This window comes from Columba livia, chromosome 5 (genome assembly GCF_036013475.1).
Source record: "Columba livia isolate bColLiv1 breed racing homer chromosome 5, bColLiv1.pat.W.v2, whole genome shotgun sequence".
NCBI lineage: Eukaryota > Metazoa > Chordata > Aves > Columbiformes > Columbidae > Columba > Columba livia.
In genome coordinates, this window is record NC_088606.1 from 29548634 (window position 1) to 29565347 (window position 16714).

A 16714-nucleotide genomic window follows, 5' to 3' on the forward strand; every position below is an offset into this window, starting at 1 on the left:
AAAAACCCTGTACATTTAAGGGACAAGAGCAGAGATAATTTCAGCAGCTCTGCGCACATTGTTCTCTATCTGAAAAACTGTAATTGTTCATGGATGAATAGCCACAATTTTAGTTTACTTGAGAAACATGGTGAAGGGTGTCATGTGTTAAAGATTAGAATCTGACCTTATATGACCTCTCCAACCATCAGTTATGTGCTAAGACTTTAATTTTTCTTTTAAAATCTAAGAGAACAACAATAGTATTCCCTGTCTTTAAAATGAAAAGCAAACCAGGGATAAAGGGAAGTTATTTTTCATTCTGTAGAGATTAGTGACATCTAAAAAAAAAACCTCATTCTCCGAGGAAAATTATTATCTCACAGACACAATGGCAGAGAGGCATATTAGAAGTTTTCCCCAGAGTCACACATATTTGTCAATCTCTATTCCTCCTCATATTTAACTTCATTGCCACAAATGGTGCTTATAGCCACTCCTTTCATTACCAGAAACATAGTCCAAGGAGGAACAGATGGCAACACAACAGACTTTCTTGTCTTTTTTTTTAATTTTCAGAATGCTATCCTACATGTCTGAATTTTTAGACTGATAATCCTGCAGGCTACAGACTCCTGGTTATTACAGATTTGAGATACTGTGAGCCTTCCATCTTGGTTTGCTCAGCTGTTTTGCTTCAACTTTGACCTAAGCCACACATTTATTCAAGCCTTCACCCTGCTGATCAAACTTCCCAGATGTAAACTACCATATTAATTATGAAGATTCCTTTTCACAAGGATCTAGACTCAAGATCACTACATTATTCCATAGAAGATCAGCACAGGCCTTGCCCAAGCCTAGCAAAAATATCGTATTGAACTAGAAATCAACACGCCACAGTGCTGCTGCTTCTCTTTTACAAAAATGATGTATGACAATTTTAAGACCGTCACTGTTCCTCCGGCATCCCAATCAGTATGTTAGTAACACTGGATTATCCTTTTTCTCCTTTAAAAGAGTGGGAAGGAAAAAGTATTTCAGCATGTGTCTAGCACACATGATATTAGAAGGCTACTTTATTTGGTACATTCTACCTTATTTCTAATTGATTCTACCATCTATGATCAGCATCAATCACTTTTTTTAACGTAACGTGTAAGCAGCAGTGAAGGGTGAGGAGGTATCATGACACAGACCGTGCAAACACAGCACAGCAGACAACACCCTGCCCTACAGAGCCTGGCAGACAAACTCCAGCAGAGGCATGAGAGAAAATGCTAGCCAGGAAAATCTTACTCTATCAGCATTAATGAAGTTTTATATGTGCAACTGCTTTTCTTTATAGCCTTCCATATTTGACTCCCATCACCTCAACAACACACACTTTCCTTTGGCAATAGAACGTTATGGTAGAGGCCCAGAAAAATCCATCTCCTCTTGGGTGTAAATTCCTCCACTTCCTCCTGAAAACAACCCAGGTACCGACAATATGCAGGTTTTGTTCCAAACATCTTTTGATAGGACCCTTTGACAGTTTCCAGACTCAACTGCCAAAGGCCCAGCTGACAGTTTTAGAGGACCCACATTAGCTGCAAGGTCTCATGAGGCCTCACACTGACATTCCTCTTCTTGGCATGCCTGAACCTGGATCAAATTTTGAATGATTCAGACTAATTAAACAAAACCAAACCCACAAAAGCAGAACAGATAATCAGCATTCCAAAATGAAGGGCCTGAGTTTCTTGATGATACCACCCTATTCTACTTCATTTCCCTAAGTTACACTCAGATACACATTTCTTTTCAAACAGGCTTAAGTGCAGTGCACCAAACTTACGGCATCACTTTGAGGCTGCGAGATCACCACAGGCTGTCCTGAGTCACACGTCTCCCGTATATTAACATGCAGTGGAATGTCGCCTGTATCGAAAATACCAAGATAGACATATGTGAAGGCTTAATATTTCTTAAATGTTTCATTAAAATAGCCCTGAAGCACTCTGAAATCAAATTCCAGTTCAGTATATTCTTTGAATAACTTAATCTCAAAAAATTAGCATTTAAAATGAAAATTGGCTGCAGTACAATTTCTGCACCTCCATAATGAATAATATTCTGGATTTTTCATTCTCTGAATAGGAAGGACTGTGCTTTGTAGTCATTTATGAGAGAAGGCAGTTTGCTTTTTTGCTTCAAATACACAGTAAAACACAGGCTGAGACACAAATTATTTTGCGTACCAAAAAAAAGTGCTTGAGTGTTAGGCAAATGCTCATCATGCAACTTACTGTTCAGCCTATCTCCTCATTGTATATTCTTTTCAGTGCTGTTTTAAGATTTTAATCACTGTTCAAAGACTTCTTTGAATACTTAATTTCCAAATAATAGCATTTGTTACTGTCCTTACCAGGCCTTGGATCCAGTTAAAAGGTAAACAACTATTTGGTTCATTCTTTTTTCCAATACAAATCTTTATATTCTGCTTTTATAATGAGCAGGGAATTGTCAGAGAGGAAAGGAACACTCTAAAGGAGAATCAGGTAGCAGCCCCATTCCATTCTGAAACATACTTTCTGAAATATGGATTTTTAGCACTAAAGAAAACTTGAAGTTCTCGCGTTGAGTTTGTTGCTACATAGATAATTATGGAATGAACTGAAGACCAATTTCCTTTTAATGGAAGATACAGCTACATTTTCCATCATGGATGGATGTCATCAGAACAGTCTAATCTCAGTTGGTCTCAAAAATGCATCAGTTTAATTCACACACTTTAGGAACATTTATTTAACCCAAACCAAGGCCATTGTAAATTACTGAAGTTCAACGTAGTCAGAAAAACAAAAACACATTAAAAAAACTGTACAAAGATTGACACAGCTTATTAAAACAAACAAACAAACAAACATACACGCCAGAACCAAAATGGAGCAGGAATACACACAAAACAAAGCCAACCAAACAAATAACAAACACAAAAGCTGTGGCTCCATCATTATTGAGCTGAATCTTTGAAGAACTTCAATTTGTTATTTGTTTCAGTCACTGATAAATTTCTTTAGGCAGAAAAGTCTGTTCACTTATTAAAAAAAATATTTAGGGCATCCTTTGAAAGTTTTTTTACCCTTAAACATTCTTAATAGAATAACAATAACTTTGTAAATCTCCCAGAAGTTAGTTCCTACCATTATTTTACACAGAGACTAACCTTCAATTTTTTTTCCCAAGGATATTTTGTTAATGAAAAAATACTTTTTCACTATCAGCTTAATAACAATCTCAGAGAATAACAAAAAGAACTGCTTTACTACAAAATGGCAGCCTCTCTCTTTTCTTCATCATACTTAGAAAGATGTGCTGGTTCTACAGGAGCAAAACAGGGCTTGTATGAGCAGAAGTGCCCGTGTGAAGACGAAATAAAATGCAATCTTAATGTAAAAAAAAAAAAGAAATCAAATGCTTATAAATTAAGCAGAAGCATAAAGACAGCAAATGCATCTGCACAGCTGTTTGGGTGCTAAGGATTTTAGGAAGATGAAGATCCTGCACTATTCTGCATTACAGAATATGATGGGAACTTGCCATCAAACATTTTTCTGATACTAACAAGTATTGCTGACTGCAAAGAAAGGAGCTGAGAAAAAAATTAATTTCTTGCAGGAAGTAAAAACAAGAAGAATTTTTAAAATCTGGGAGTCACTGTTCCATGTATTATTACCATGTATTATTAGTGGATACAGTTTAGAAAGTTAGGAACTACAAAGTTCAGGCTGGAGTGTACAGAAATTATCATCTTAGTATTACGTATATCGTTGGTACAGTTTTCTGGTCACAGTTATGGTCATCAAACTTCAAAAAAATAAAAAGCAAAATAGGAGAATTTCAGAGACAGGGAGAGAAACAATCAGCAGCACAACCTTTGGCACACTTTCCTTTAGAGAATAAAAAGATAAGACAATCACAAGTGCACGAAATAATGAACTACGCTTAAAGGTGCAGTGGCAACTGCTATTTGTATTCTGTCATAAACAAAATAAAGGAATTATTCAGTATCATTAAAGGCAGCCACTTCTGAGCAAATAAAATGTCAGGTTTCACAAGAGGACTAGGTGCTTAGTTGAACAAACAGAACAGCCACAGGTGTTGCAAAATAAAAGCAAAATAAATTTAGAAATACTAATTTTAATTGTAAACATTACATATATATATATATATACACACATATGTATATATATATAAGTTCTCAAGGCTTTTGGGCAGAATTCAAATAATAATAACATTTGGATAAAACTTCCATTTGGGATGGATTAATGTAAAATCTGTAAGCAGTAATTCTTACAATACCATATGGTATTATTCTATAATGGTCATCCCTGGAAGGAGGAGCATACTAATCAGATCAAGTACTGTCATTCTAAATTTAACCTTTAAGGCATTATTCTTCATCTTAGTCTGGTCTTTCACTATCACTTTGAAGACAAACTTCACTCCATTTTTCTTCACACATCTCATCCATCCCCTGCTAACCCCGTAAATCTCTCACATTACTCTTAATTAAATACAATTACAATGAGTTCTGCCCTCTTAGGGAATAACAAAACCACCTATGGGACCAGTGGCACGGTGCATCATTCGTGCTCATGGATCTAAATGTATGTTTGACTCAGCTGCTTGCAGAGCATTTGCATCCATCCCCATCACCCGGGGCTGTGGAAGTCTCCTGGGGCTCCCATCACAACTCATCATAGATGCAGAAAACTAAAAGATAGCCCAAAAGCATGTCTTTAATTATGCGCTGCCTTGCTAGTTTAAGTTTATGTCAGACCCTGATGTTTCTGTGTTGATCTTTCTAAGTGAGTTTCCTGGTTCTTCTTAATGAATTAACTATGGAAAATCATTGAGATAATTATAGTAATACATGGAAACACATCATTAGCACATGCAATTATCCCATTTACCAACTTAATTATGATGTGTTATATTCTATAATTTTTTTTTACTGGCAGCACAGGATGAATTACGCCTTTTTAAAATAGCAATGTATATTTTGAAGATCAATGTATATTTTAGCTTACAGAATGCCAGATTGTTTAATCATAGCTAATTCTTGTTTTCGATACAGATAAATTTTCTTTTGAAACAACATTTTGCAATTCAGCATATTGTTTTAATCTCAATATTTAAATACAATCATTACAGTCTGCTTCCCTCCACACGAAAGTCAAGATATCCCTAGATGGGCATAAAAACAACTGCTTTAAGGGACTGTATTTCCAATTACCATATTTATTTCAATATGTGACAAGTCATTTCATTTAAATAAAATAAAAAACTTCTATTGACATTAATGGACAGAGTTTAGGTCTATTTTACAAGACAAAATAGAATTCTTGGTTATTTGTAAAAATTATTGTATGATCAATAGCACAAGGAATTTCAGGTAATATAGCACATCAATATCAAAACAATTCATGTTCTGGTTTGTTTACAAATCAAAAGAGATTTAAGATGCAATTTAAGAATTTTCACATCCAGTCTACATCTCGTTTACAAGAATCCTGATTAGAAACCGAGAATATGAAACTATGACATTCGGTTACTAAGTTATTAGTTCTATTATATCTGAATACTGTCTGAATATAGAATAATCTAGGATTATGCAGTTCCGTACTCCAGTTAATGCTTCCCTCACACACACCCTTAAATTTTTCTTTAAAAATAAAACCATTCCTATATTCTTACCTAAAATATCTAATCCAAGGGTTTTTGCAAGATCTCTTACACCATCAGCTCCAAAAATGTGTGTCTCATGCTTGCAATTGGGACACTGGAAAACACTCATATTTTGAACCAGTCCTAAAACCTGTTAAAGTAAAAGAAAGCAATGTTCAAACCTGGGATTCAATATTTCTATTCTTCATCTCTGACAATAAAGAAGAGATTATCAACAAAAAATCAACAAGGGGTATTCATTTATAATGGGAAGCAGAAGTAATATCAGCCTCATTACAACCATTATCAACTCTTATTAGTCATCTCAGTTGCACTATCATTTGTGCTTTATTTCAAGTTGCTCATTTATACTTCTCAAAGATTAACCTCTTGTACAGGCCTATCTTTTCAAGAACTCTCCCTGCTGGTATTTCATTTTCAAACTCTGAATACTGGAAGAATTTTCATGTTGTGTTTTATAGCTTTATAATTTGCAGTTTCAGGAAACACAAAACAAAAACATACTATTACAAGAAATGACACAATCAGACATGCTTTTAAGATATTTTTGTAAGTAGGAAAATGTTTTCAAAAAGAACCTGATCTGCTGTTCTTCTGAAGAGCAGAAACACATTTTAAAGATCGAACAAAAGAAAAAATTATATGAAACTAAGTAGCAAAAACCACAGCATAGAAATCTAATACACACATATTAGGTACCTTTCTGTTCATGTCAGGTGTTCAACATCATCCTAGCAAAATATGTCAAATGAAAATTTGCCAAATCATGCTCACAAGAATCTTCTTTCACAATGTACAATAACGCTAATGATAGCATTGATCTTATTTTATTCACATAGTAAACAAAGCCATTCATTGAGGCAGAGCAGAATTTCTCAAAAGTGATGAAAACAGCACTCAAACACCACAGGGTGAAAGCTTCTACCCATCTACTGATCCACAGAAGACTCGCTTTAAGAGGTTCTATGTTACAATAATTCACTTTAAGATATATGTTATCTAGGTATGTCACACACCCTATAGCCAAGGTTCAAAAATATGAGTATATATTTTCAAGTACAAAAAGTTGTTATTTACTTTGTAGCATTCTAATTTCGTGCTTGAACAAACTGGCCTAGTTACTAGAGGTATAACAGCCGCTACACTAATGAAGAATATCTAAAAAGAAACACCAGTATTTAATGCAACCAACAAATAGTTATTTAACCAAGAGTGAATGTACAACTTTTGGCATCAAAACTGAAAATAAAAAGCATGTTATTTACAATATGTTAATAAAAATTTCCTTCTATTTAAGCTAAAAATGATCACCTGTTTTTTCTATACCACCATAACGTTTCACACTCTTTTCTAAGAAGTGTTACGTAAATCTTTCAGAGGGTTTAAAGCAAGGAGCATTTTAAGAAACAGTAACAACCACAATAACAACAGATTACCTACTTCAAATTTAACACAAAAATCTTTGCCCATTTTCTGCTCTCTCCTTCAAACTGCCAGACGAACAAGAGGAACAAGTTTCTATTTCCTGGCAAATTATTACAGGTAATTTTCTCATCCAGTTCTTAAACTAAGAGAGAGATGAAATATTCCATGTCCAAGGGTATAAGGTCCAGGGAAGGCAAAAAGGGCTCTGGCAGCCACACTGATGACCTCTGAGCAGCCATGCATCCTGCTCTCTTTAATTTAAAGTCCTGGAATTTTCACTGTGTTGGTGGTAAACTGAAGAACACTGGAAGGAGTATTATTGGACAAAAGAAAAAGAGTATTTTAACCAGGATTCAGATAAGCCATTTTCTGCAGTACAGGAAGAAAAGATGACCTGATGTTTATACCTTAAATGAATTAACTAATCTTCAGTTATCTTGGGGTTTGAACTTTCCGTTCTCCTCAAAGCAGTCATACAACATTTATGATTCAGTGAACTCACAATCAAAGTTGTGTAATTTACTACAGTTTTGTGAATAGTTAAGGATTATTATAGTTGTTTCCATTATCTGATAGCCTAATAACTAAGCCCTTTTGCCACGGTTTATGCAAATTCTGGGATACAGCTGTATCCCCAATGCTACATCAGTTTTAGAGGTCTTATTCACTGTCCTTTTTTGTTTTCATTTCAACAAACCTGTCTCAAAGCAAGTGACATTTCAGCATTACACAATCACTTTTATTTTTTTAATGTTGTTCCTGTCAACCAATGAGTGATGCATACTTATTAATATACAAATTATTCTTCTGGAATACTAAGAGGTTTTTTTTTAATATTAAGTTGCAAAATATAGACACAGTTTAATATAGAATCTGAGCAAATATACACAAATTTAGTGCTGGTGTAGCATATTTCTGTAGATATATTTACAGATGGAAGAGCATTCACTATGCTCTTCAGAGCTTTTAAATCTACAAAGTAATAGGTCTTGCTAATGAAGTCAGTAATAACTCTCATTTCCCTGCTCAAATAATAGCTCTGGAAAAGCTTCAAAGCAGCTGTTACTCTCTACACAAACTATCCCATAAGTATGTGAGAATTCTATTCTAGACCTTATTGAACTCTTTTTTCCCTGTACATTTCCCAGCAAACTTGGCTCAGGAATGACATGAAAACTGGCAGGGTGACATGCATCGCAATGCAGGAGCTAACCTGTGGTGGCAGAGGAGAGGACAGTTATGGAACTGAATTTCATTTAGTCAAATCTTTCTTTTAAACAGTGAAGAGACATCAAGAAATAACAGAAAATTAAGAAAACTTTCTGTACGAATTACCTGCGCACACACTTTCTGAATGTTTACAAATTTCTTATGCTGAATTAACCTTTTGGTTGAACAACAAATCATGCTGAAGTCCAAATCTAGTAGCTTCTAAGTTAAAGAAAACACAGTGAGAAAAGGAAATCCCTCTGTCTTTACACAGGGAGACAATTCCTGAGAAAACCACTTAAGTTGTTCCCTGTACTTAAGGACACATGGCGCTGAGGTCTGACTCCAATCTGATGGGGACTGAAGTGACCATGGTGACAGTTCCGCAGTTTGCCATCTTCCTATGTAACCATCTATGAGTCACTTGATGTTTCAGTGCTTCAAGTAAACATTCACAATAATATTTTTGTCTTCCTACCTTTCATTTTAGAACAAGTAATTTTGGGGTCTAACTTCCGTGCCCAATATAAAACCACAATGTCATCTGGGTATTCTGGATGCTACAGAAATACCAGTAAGTACGTAGCCAAACAATTTTCACAGAATCACAGAATGCTAGGGATCAGAAGGGACCCTGAAAGATCATCTAGTGTTACATTTTAGAAGGAAATGCATAGCTGAGTATACATAAGCAGTTTTTTGAAACCTGTGAAATCCACAACATAACCTTCCAATTCAAGGAAACCCACCAGAAAAGTTGCAGATTTAACTAAAACCCTGTCTCTTTTTTTCAGGGATATGATTGATTAGGTAAACCATACTGAACTGGACTCAATTTCAGCAGGTCAAAATAGGCAGTTTTTTCCCAAAATACTCAAAGTTATTCACTTTTTTTGTCACTTGCCCAGAGCAAGCCTCTGGGATGCATGAAAATGATGGTCAAACTCACATAATGGATGAGAATACTGAAACTTGTGATAGGAGTCAGCACCACTTTGCAAACTCCTTCCTTACCATGTGTGCTGCGCTACACAAGAGATGGCACTCCTCTTCTAGCGACTATGTCCTAGGACTGAAAATAAGACTTTTGCATTCTAATCCTGGTTCTAATGCTGACTCTCATTGCCAGTTTTTCATCAGTTCCTTCAGTCATTCTACTCTAATTTCAGCGTAGTAAAGGGCAAACAATGTTAACAACTGTGAGAGGAAGGTGGTGTGTGGTGTATGTATCTGTGCCCATATGTACAAGGGAGAGACTCCATTAAATACAAGCAAGCATACTCAAAGACTCAGAGCTCAGCAACCTATAGACTCTCTGCTTCTTTGAAAAGTAGACCCTTTGCAAGTGCTTTTTTAAAGATTAAAGATTCCAAAGATTAGATTTTTAAAGATCAGTCAATTACATAACCAGGACACACAATCTTAGCACAGTCCCACAGATTCCACCTCTCCGATGTAAACCTCAGGTTTGAAGTTGTCCATCAAATATTACATAACTAAACTTTCTTTAGATCCTCAGATTCAGCTGACATGTAGAAATGTAATACATAGGCAGGAGCTGCTTTACCACCAAAGTACATGACACGTCTGTACTGATGTACGTACAAGGCTGGAATAAAATGAAGCAGCACTATGAAAAAGGTAAGATGTGATGACTGGTTCAAGCACATACAAACTCAGCATCTGGCACGACAGCTTCGCTGCGAGTTTTCATGTGATTTAGAAAATTCTGAAAACTCAAACGAAATCAAAACATATCATATTTAATATTTTATCTACCACTAGTCAAATTAAGAGCAGCCAAGCCTATCCTAGAACGCATGATTTTCTTAGAGGCCGTTCTTTTCAAAGAACATTAAACAAAACAGACTTAGAAAGAAACCTTGGTAATGTCTAATGAAATCAAAAGGAAAATTCAGCAAAGTACTAATTTGAAAACTACTTTATTTCAAGAAAATAATTTTGCATAATTTAGCAAACCCAAACATAAAATCAAACCAGGACATTCCATATGTTATTCTTCTGTTACATATATCTGTTTTTCTTCTAGTAGCAATTGATAAATGCTTACATCTATTTTGGTGCAAATATGCTTAAGGAATAGTTAACAATAAGGAATTTATCAATGTATGTCTTTTGTTAAGCTATTCTGTAAATTAAAACATAAAGGGAAAGTAGTCACTTCAAGGCTTCTGTTGCATTTTTTTACATTAAAAAAGTACTAGCTATGAAAGGAATCTTAATAAAGAACAGAAGTGACCTTCACACAAGTAAGCAAAAAGCCATCCTTTTTGAAGTATAGTAAATGGCTTTTTTTCTTTACTGTTTGAGATAAGGAAGCATTTCAGTTTATATTTTTCATCAACTGCCCATTTCAATTGAAAAATGAATCTCTTCATAAACATACTCTAGAGTACAATATTCAGTTACTTAGCAACTTGTAGCACACATAGAAAATACAGTCAAAGATGTCACCCTGTTTAATATTTTCTCCCAATCCATACGAATATAGTGAATATTTTTTAATTTTGCAAGTCTCAAACAAGCAAGCTACCATTTAAGCTGTAAACCTCACAAAAAACAAAATTATACAGACAGTCATCTACTTTTTTTGACAGTCACAGAGCCCTTCAAATGGCAAAGTGACAACTAGGTACATGCATATCTTCCCAAAAACTTAAATTTCCTTCTTAAAATGTATCAATATATGATTTTTCCACATTTCAAGAAATTCTAGATTTTAAGCTCCAACACAGACAGTGCTGAAGAGGGCACATAATGAGGATATGTTAATAGTAAGAGAGTATAAATGGAAAGCACACATTACTTCGTAAGATACTCTGTTTAGCAGTCTGATCCATTCCAGGTGATTAAATGAAGTGATTCAAAAGAAATCAAGCACTATTATGACCTTGGCCTGGTAAAACTCTTCTCTTTCTGCTAAAGCAAGCTCCTGATACAGGTACAAGATAGATTCTAATACTTTTGGGTTTTTTTTTAAAGAGGAATCTATGAAAATTCAAGTGATTCCTGAATGGTTTCTTCACCTATTGCAATATATAGATTTTTTTTTTTTTTTTTAACGTTTTGGAAAAACAGTTTACTAGTATTTTTACGGTAGAGCCTTACAGGGACATGGACTTTTCTAAACATTTCAGCTCCTTTGCGTGCATCCAGTAAAGCCACGTCTTGTGGAGTGGAGACGATCACAGCTCCTGGGAAAATAAAATGTGAAATACCATTAAAACATGTATTGTTAATTAGACAGTTAAATATTTTGACTATTTGATGACTCCGTAGCATATATCAGTGATTTTGGTCATTCCTTAACAAAAAGACTATCATCATCATCTTCTTTAGATTAAAAAACCAAGATGATGCTATTTTTTTTTTTATTATTAGGGAATGACCAAGGTCACTGAGCTAGGATATGGAGCGACAGAAACAATTTTGATATTTTCATTATAAGTTTTTCTATGTAGATACCATTTATATTTTCTTAATGAGAAAACTGATCTAGCTGTGATATGACCATGGACAGAAGACAAGATGTTCCACAAGCTGTGAGATCACAGAGGTGATATTCTGAGAATATCTGCACAGTAACGGTCCCACACCATAATTACATTTGAAAGCTTTTAATTTAATAACAAGCCTTGTCCTACAATCAAGAGGCAGCTGCCTGTAATCAGACTGTTGCTTCCCAATACAACTTCCAGATACAAACGTTGACAGGCACAATCTTGAAACCTGTTACACTAGATGCAACACCAGGGCGTTGTATGAGTGATACAACAAAACAAGAGGCCAATTCATGCACACTTGAAAAAAAAAAAGTAAAGTATTGCTCACTGATCAAACATGGCTCCAGGTTACCTGATAATTAGTACTCCCAAGAGTTCTTAAACATATAAAACAGCTACAGCTCTTTGTCAAAGGTTAGATTCCAAAGTAAGCCTGAAGATTACTACCTTATACTACCCTATAGTACTCCTTGATTAACACAGCCTGCAAAAACAATATAGGCATTATATAACAATACTCCACATCACTTCACAAGGAGCATCTTTTTTCACATGCTCAGGGGTTTCAAATATTATTTCTTTAAAACTTTCATCACAAATCTGCTCATGTTTGTCCATACTTTAGAAAAATGCAACGCAAAAGAGGACATTAATGGTCAGTTGATTAGCTCTGGTTTCTCAGTGACCATCCAGCCTCTGAAGCATGAGCTATATAAAACATTTCACAGAGCCACACTAAGCCAACCTCGCGCAAGAAATGTATGCCCAACTTCACACTAATAGCAACTACAACAGACAATTTTAGATGCATCGGACAGAGTTTCCTACTGGGCCTGCAGTTCTCAACCCCAGGTGTACACAGCAAAGGGAGAAGCGGGTAGATTTCCAGAGGCACACGACACTGGCATTGCTGCCATGGGCTACAGCGCCAGCAGTCCTGGCTCTGCCAGGGCCAGGACAGGGGGCCCGGCCCCTCACTGTGGCCCCACGCCGGCCGCCAGCTGCCATCTTGCCCGCCTGCTGCCATCTTGCCCGCCTGCTGCCATCTTGCCCGCCTGCCAGGCAGCCGTTTCCAAACACGGCCTGCCAGCATGCTTGAATGTTTTCAACCAGCGTTCTTAACCTCTAATTTGTGAAAGAAAAATACAATCTGGCACCTCGCTCCTGAAAAGCTGCCAATCTCTGCCTTACATAATATTAGACACAAGTCCAAAAACTGAACGGCATATGTAATGTACTAAGCAAACGCAATTTCCCTATTGTTTGCTAAAACTCTGGCGTCCAAACCATTTGCTATTTTACCCTAGCTGACCTGCTTCCAACGGCATTGCAAACAACAATGTGGAAGCCTTTCAGTTATGTCCAACTCACCTTAGCTCCTCATTTCACTGAAGTATAGGGTTACACTTCACAGGTGACATTGAAATGTAAGGTTAATTCCATAAAATGAATGCACCCTTCCCTAAAAGCACAGTCCACAAGTAATTTAGACTCAATGCCGTCGAGTTTTCCGCATATTTGTAAAACAAAGATCCTTGAATACTGGGACAAAATGCTCATTACTGCTTTCTTTTCAAACAAAATTGGAAATTTGTGTCTTATGTGTATACAGTCATGTTAGTTGTTTCAAACATTTGTTCACAGTCTTCTCTGAAGGTGCTGGCTGGGAATTCCCTAGATCTTCAGGAAGAAGTCAATATGCAGTCAACAAAACTGAAGTTTACATCTTCTGGTTCATTATTAATGTTTTTAAGACTCAAATATTTGGCATGGCATGAAGGACAGAGACTATGCACCATTCAAACACCCACTAGAACCACAAGCAGCTTATCCCAGCGATATTTTTGCCTAACAAATGGTGTTGCTAGAGAACCTCACCCAAAGGGAGAAAGTTAAAATGCCAGAAAGACCCAATGGCGCATTGCAGAGTTTAGGCTGCTGCAAACACCAACTCCCTGTATGAAAACCTGCGGCTTCTGATTGCATGAGTTAAAGTTATGCTCGTGGACAACGTGCATGGCTGCTTCCACAGCATGAAAGCCAACATGCCCAGGAACCTGCTGCTGAGGGTATAATAGATGTGTCTCTCTTATTTTCCTTTTCACTCTGAGCTGGCTGCTATTACAGACAAAATTTATTCACAGCAAGCTTGTACTGACTTATACTAACACCTTTTAAAGTAAGTATCTTTTCTCTTCCTTTGGTACAACTGCTGGTCCAGCAAACCCAACCTGAACTTCAAGAATTCAAATTATTTGCAGCATTATTTCCTTCATTAGCAACCAAATATGGCAAATGAGACTTTTCACTGTGCTCCCCTCCCTGAATAAGTTTGCATATGTGTAATTCAGAAAGTAATTCAAACGATGAGCAAGAAAGAATGCAGCTCACACTTACTTTGCTGTCTTGGCTCTACACGGTTAATAGGAATATCAAACAGTAAAGAGTTATTTTCATCAATAAAGTAATGAAATAAGACTGAATTCATGCACACAGTACATCTCTTGAAGAAATATGTACAATGTTTACACAAGCCTCTGAATGAGGCAAACTAAGACTGACAAACTGAACAGAGAGGTTGCAGAAAGTATAATGCTATCTCATTGCACATTAAAACATACTACAAATTCTGTCTGCAGTTGTGTGCAAAAGAATAATTTCTGTGCTTTGAGCATACTAAGGGTTTCTAAGGTCAGCACGTTTAGGTTTAACTGACATATATACTTATTCATGCATTCTATTTATTTTTGTAACTTCATTTAATTTCAGTTGACAAAAAGCTGATGCATGTTGCGTTAGTCAAACCTATACTAACTATATTTGTAATCCTTAGTGTGTATAACATTTAGAGAGAGAACTAGCAGTAGCCTGTAACACTGATGTTTGCCTTTCTTTTTTAACCCCAGGTCTTCAATGCTCAGTAAAAGAAAGGTGTGCCTACACAACACATTGGTACTCACATTTTTGGTGGACTGGTGTTCAGAGAAATACAAGTGCTGAAACAGCCTATAGTTTCTGTGTATAGAAAATATCACCTATATTCACTTCATCATTAAGGTTTGCATTAAATGCTCTGGGTTACAAGGCATAAGGTGGAATCTCTCCAAGCCTTAGGTATAGTCCATTTGTACACAAGTGTAAAACAGGCAGGTCTAAAAAGCAGCTAAGCAGCAGTTCAGAAGGTCTACCTTAGGATAAAAAGGGTCTAACATTCCCTTTTCTCTCCAGTGCCTTCAAAGACAGACTTCAGAACCAGATGACGTGCATCTCATCCAGACAGATGATTAAGGACCCCTCCACACACAAATATTAGACTGTGTCTTATATCACTCTGGTTCTTACTAACTTAGCAAATAATGCCACTCCAAAACCTGTGAAGTGTAGCTGACCAGAAAGACCAACAAATAGAGTTCTGGAAGATAAAGACACAGAAAGACATATTGCAGTCTCCTAATCATCGCATCTGCTGAGTGACAAGCACTGAATGCTCTTGCAAGGAACCACATGCAGGCCTCAATGCAGCTGCACATGGCCTGATCTGAGCAGAGCGCTCACGCACTTTTTGTAGCTTTTGCTACCTTTCCCACTGCATGAAGATCAAACTTCTAGGTGGAACTTTCAAGTTATAAATTGCCTGGTGAATCTAAGTCTTCTCTGCTGTGGATCTCTTCGGATTGCCTCTCACCTTCTGTTAAATTACTTGCTACTTCACAGGTAAAATCTGCCTGCAATTATGGATACAGTTTGTACTTGAAGATGCAGAACAAGATCTTGCAAAAACAAAGACTTGTGCCTTCGCTAGAATTTCAGCTGGCGATAGCAGATACAAAAACATTAAAAATCCCTGGTGAGGTTTTCCCTTAAGGGATCCTTACTCGAGACTCACAATACAGCTGAGAACTGTCCCAAAGGGTGGATCCCAGCTGTGTCTCACCTCCAGTCTGCTCGATACCTTCTTCTTGGAGGAGTCTTTGAACAACTGCTCAGACAGCGGATGTTTCCAATAGCCGCACATCCTCTTCTGCCCACGAGCTAGCGGGTAATTAGAGATTGGGATGCTACCACCTTGCCCACATGAAAAGAGGGCATAAATCTTAGAGCAAGCTTCTTCCTCCTGGCAAGAGGAACTGCCAGTGAAACCGCTGAGCAGAGAAGCATCGCAAGCTGGATAAAGTTGTCACCCTGAAGTTAAACTATCCTCATCTAACTGATCAGTAATATTATAACATCCATTTCATGCTAGATCACATGGAGAAAGACACGGAAAGACAACTCTCACTGCGCTAAAATGCTTGGGTTTGGTCATGACAAACTGCATACACATGTCACACTAAAGCACTTTACATGCAATAGTTATTTAGCAAAGCGAAAACACTGGAAACATTTGTAACAACATCTGTGAACAAGCATTATTTGCAAAGTATAGGCATTAAATAAAAAGCTATGCCCTCACAGACACTCTGCCACTTTCCACTTTTCCTTAGCCATCTGACTTAGCGTTTTTCTGCTCCATTCCATTCCACCTCCTGCTTTCAAGGGCATTTGCCAATCATGTCCAGATTATAATGAGCTTTGTACTACACAAGAGCAAAGTCCAAATAGTCTCTTTTGACAAATGAATATTTAAAAAAATAAAAAAATTAGAGGTCCTAATCCAAGGAGGACAACTGTGTTCTACTACACACACCCCCCCTCCCACCTCTCCAAAAAAAAGACAACACTGAGACTGCTTCAATCATCTCCAAGAACCATTTAGGTTTTTACTTTTTTCTTTCTAGAGGTGGAGGTCGTAAGGGGCAGATTTAAACATTTATTTTTTTCATAAGAAATAGCTAAAGGAG

The 16714-nt window shown here is 36.6% G+C and overlaps 1 protein-coding gene across 14 annotated transcripts in view; it reads right to left on the reverse strand.

Annotated features, from left to right (window-relative positions):
- NUBPL (NUBP iron-sulfur cluster assembly factor, mitochondrial) overlaps positions 1-16714 on the reverse strand; it is a 160575-nt gene that overhangs the window by 71825 nt on the left and 72036 nt on the right. For all 14 annotated transcript variants that reach the window (XM_065064109.1, XM_065064108.1, XM_065064101.1 and 11 more), the window contains 3 exons: positions 11479-11564; positions 5725-5845; positions 1820-1902 (listed from right to left, as the gene is read on the reverse strand). In XM_065064109.1, the coding sequence (XP_064920181.1) occupies positions 1820-1902; positions 5725-5845; positions 11479-11564 (290 nt within the window). The remainder of the gene's footprint in view (positions 1-1819; positions 1903-5724; positions 5846-11478; positions 11565-16714) is intronic.